The 2,477-nt window shown below is 41.3% G+C and overlaps 1 protein-coding gene across 1 annotated transcript; it reads right to left on the bottom strand.

Annotated features, from left to right (window-relative positions):
* LOC137845559 (feather keratin 4-like) lies at positions 1 to 2,104 on the bottom strand. Its single transcript, XM_068662873.1, has 2 exons — positions 1,951 to 2,104; positions 1 to 823 (listed from the first exon to the last, which is right to left on the bottom strand). The coding sequence occupies exons 1-2, from the start codon at positions 2,056 to 2,058 to the stop codon at positions 449 to 451; spliced, it is 483 nt and encodes a 160-aa protein (XP_068518974.1). The 5' UTR covers positions 2,059 to 2,104; the 3' UTR covers positions 1 to 448.
* Between the last annotated feature and the right edge of the window lie 373 nt (positions 2,105 to 2,477).

Raw genomic sequence — 2,477 nt, 5'->3', positions numbered from 1 at the left:
TATAAATAAAGAATGGTGGGCAAATAAAGAACAGGAAGCTCAGAATGTGATGCAGAACTATTTAATGAGAGAATAAGACGGAGAAGATGTGATGGAGCATGAAAAATTTGTCAGGGTCCCATTAAAGACTTCAAACAGAGAATTGTTCCCAGGCTGTGCATTCCACATACATTACTCTTTCTTTTTCATAGCAGAGGAAGATTTACACAGTGCTGTCCAACTTTTAAAAAGCCAAAGATTGGTGATACACCTAGGACGTTATTATATGGAGCCACTGATAAGAATAGTCAGAGAACTGAATTAAATCATTAGCCTGATAAATACATGTAATTCTGGTGTTCAGAGATGGTGCTCATGCCCCAGAAAAGCCATGCCAGTAACAGAGTTTGTGGAGATGCCTCTTCCTCTGTGCTGAGTGATTGCTCCTTTTATTTTATTCACTGCATATTTAACATGGTCTGCATCTCCCAGCGCCATAGCCACTGGACCCATAGGAAGAATATGACTTCCCATAAGTGTACAGGCTCCCAGAGTCATAGAAGCCCCTGAGACCCTGAGAGCTCGTGTATCCAAATGAGCTCCCAAAGCCAGCTGGTGCTGAGCTGCCCACAATGCTCTCCTGAGGGCAGGAGCTGAGGATGGGTCCTGGGAAGGTCATGACAACAGGTGGTGGGTAGATCACAGCTCTCGAATCACCACAGGATGTAACACAGGGCTGGCTACAGGCATTCACCATTGGCTGCGGGCAGGTCACCTCGCAGGGTGCAAGGCAGCGGGAGCTGATCTGTCTGTAGAAAGACATCTTCTGGGAATGGAGACAGATCTGAAACACACAACACCGTGGCAACTTGAGACTGAAAGATCAAGAACCAAAATAATGGAGATAGGCTAGGAAGAGAAAGAATGAAAGACAGGGAGAAGAGGTGGAACATGAAGATTTCAGCTGTCCCTTTTCTCATCTTCTTTTTATGCCCTCTTCCTTTCCCAAATCAATCTCTGTTCCTTCTGGGTCCTAATTTGGTACCTAAAAATATCATTAATGAGCAAATAAACTGTGTATTTATGCTTGAGCTATCCCACTATCTACTATTTCTCTTTTCTGCCATTCCTTTTTGTACCTGAATTCTGTGACACTTGACTATTTTTTTTATAAGTATCTGCAGAAAAGAACAGCAATACCAGCTAGCACCTATGTAGTAGCATCCCCTGCATCACCTGTAATCATTGCAGCATCTGCATGAGGCAAGTCATTGTTTTTCCAGCTTTAAGGAAAAGGTAACTGAGGCTGAGGAGTGAATGCATTGCCCAGAGCCATTTGGTGAGGTAACAGGAGAGACCAAGTTAAAATTTGGGCAAGCCTGATTGTCAGTGATAGCGTTATTCCAGAGCCCTGCAGATGCTACAGCTTGCATCGATTCCCTGCAATCACCTTGCAGCTCCTCTGGATCTCCACCCTGCCCTACTAAAACCCATAATATGAAAAGCTGGAAATAGAGTAGGAACAATGTCCTGCTGTAACAACTACATAATGTGATGCTTGACAGGCTTCAAATTAATTCATACATAATTGCAAGGAACAAGAAAAAAACATAGCTAATGGTGGCTTCCTTGCTCAGTTTCAGAGCTGGAGTTAACTTTGTTTTGGTAGTCACCATTGCAAGTCAATGTATACAAAATAAGGCAGATTCCTGAAGGAAGAATGGTCAGGCTGAAGGGCATAGGAATTCAGCACATCTCACTATACATAAATTTGCATATCCTAAACTATCAGCTGCTCTGAAAATTCTTTTCCTGTCTTTTTACAGCCTGCCACTAAATAAGTAGGAAACAACTCATGCTGAAAGAAAGCTTTAAACATTTTAAACATTTCTTAAGTCATAGTTTTGTGTCAAAGTCCTATATTGCTACAGCAATATCAAAATAGCAGTAAGGAAAAAGGCTCAGACTTACCCCTCCACAGCAAAGAGCAGGTAAAGAGAAATGGTTAGAGCAGCCCAACACTATGAGCGCTTTTATGTCTTTTCTTAGGCAATCGGGAGGATGTGAGACATTCTTCATGTATGATGTCCTAATGCATTATCAAACAAAAATTCACTCCACCTGTAACTGCCCCAGATAATGCAATTATTTTGCTCAGCGACAGTGATTAGTATCATGTTCTTGTCATTATTACTCTGACAGACAAAGCTGTATGAAGCCTTTCCTCACCAATCTTCAAGTGCTAAATTCCTTTCAGGTATTTTTTTTCCTCATTCCACAATGAATCTGTCTTCTTTTAATTGTTTTATTTCCCCTCTATTTCTCTGAATGCCTCATAGAGCAAAGATTGCTCAGAAGTTTAACCATAAACAGAATATGGTGACATAGCCGGAATACCACACCACTTTTCCAAATCATCTTCCAATAAGGGGGCATTGTGCAATTTATCCCATCATACTCATGCATATTATTTCCCATGACTGATATAAGACACATTA

Source organism: Anas acuta, chromosome 28, assembly GCF_963932015.1.
Source record: "Anas acuta chromosome 28, bAnaAcu1.1, whole genome shotgun sequence".
Taxonomy (NCBI): domain Eukaryota; kingdom Metazoa; phylum Chordata; class Aves; order Anseriformes; family Anatidae; genus Anas; species Anas acuta.
The sequence above is the reverse complement of the archived record's forward strand: the minus strand, read 5'-3'. Positions and strand labels throughout refer to the sequence as shown.

Coding starts and splice junctions, on each gene's coding strand:
- LOC137845559 (XM_068662873.1), bottom strand. CDS start 2,058: ATGAAGAATGTCTCACATCCTCCCGATTGCCTAAGAAAAGACATAAAA. Junction 824..1,950: donor CTGCTCTTTGCTGTGGAGGG/GTAAGTCTGAGC, acceptor TGTGTGTTTCAG/ATCTGTCTCCATTCCCAGAA.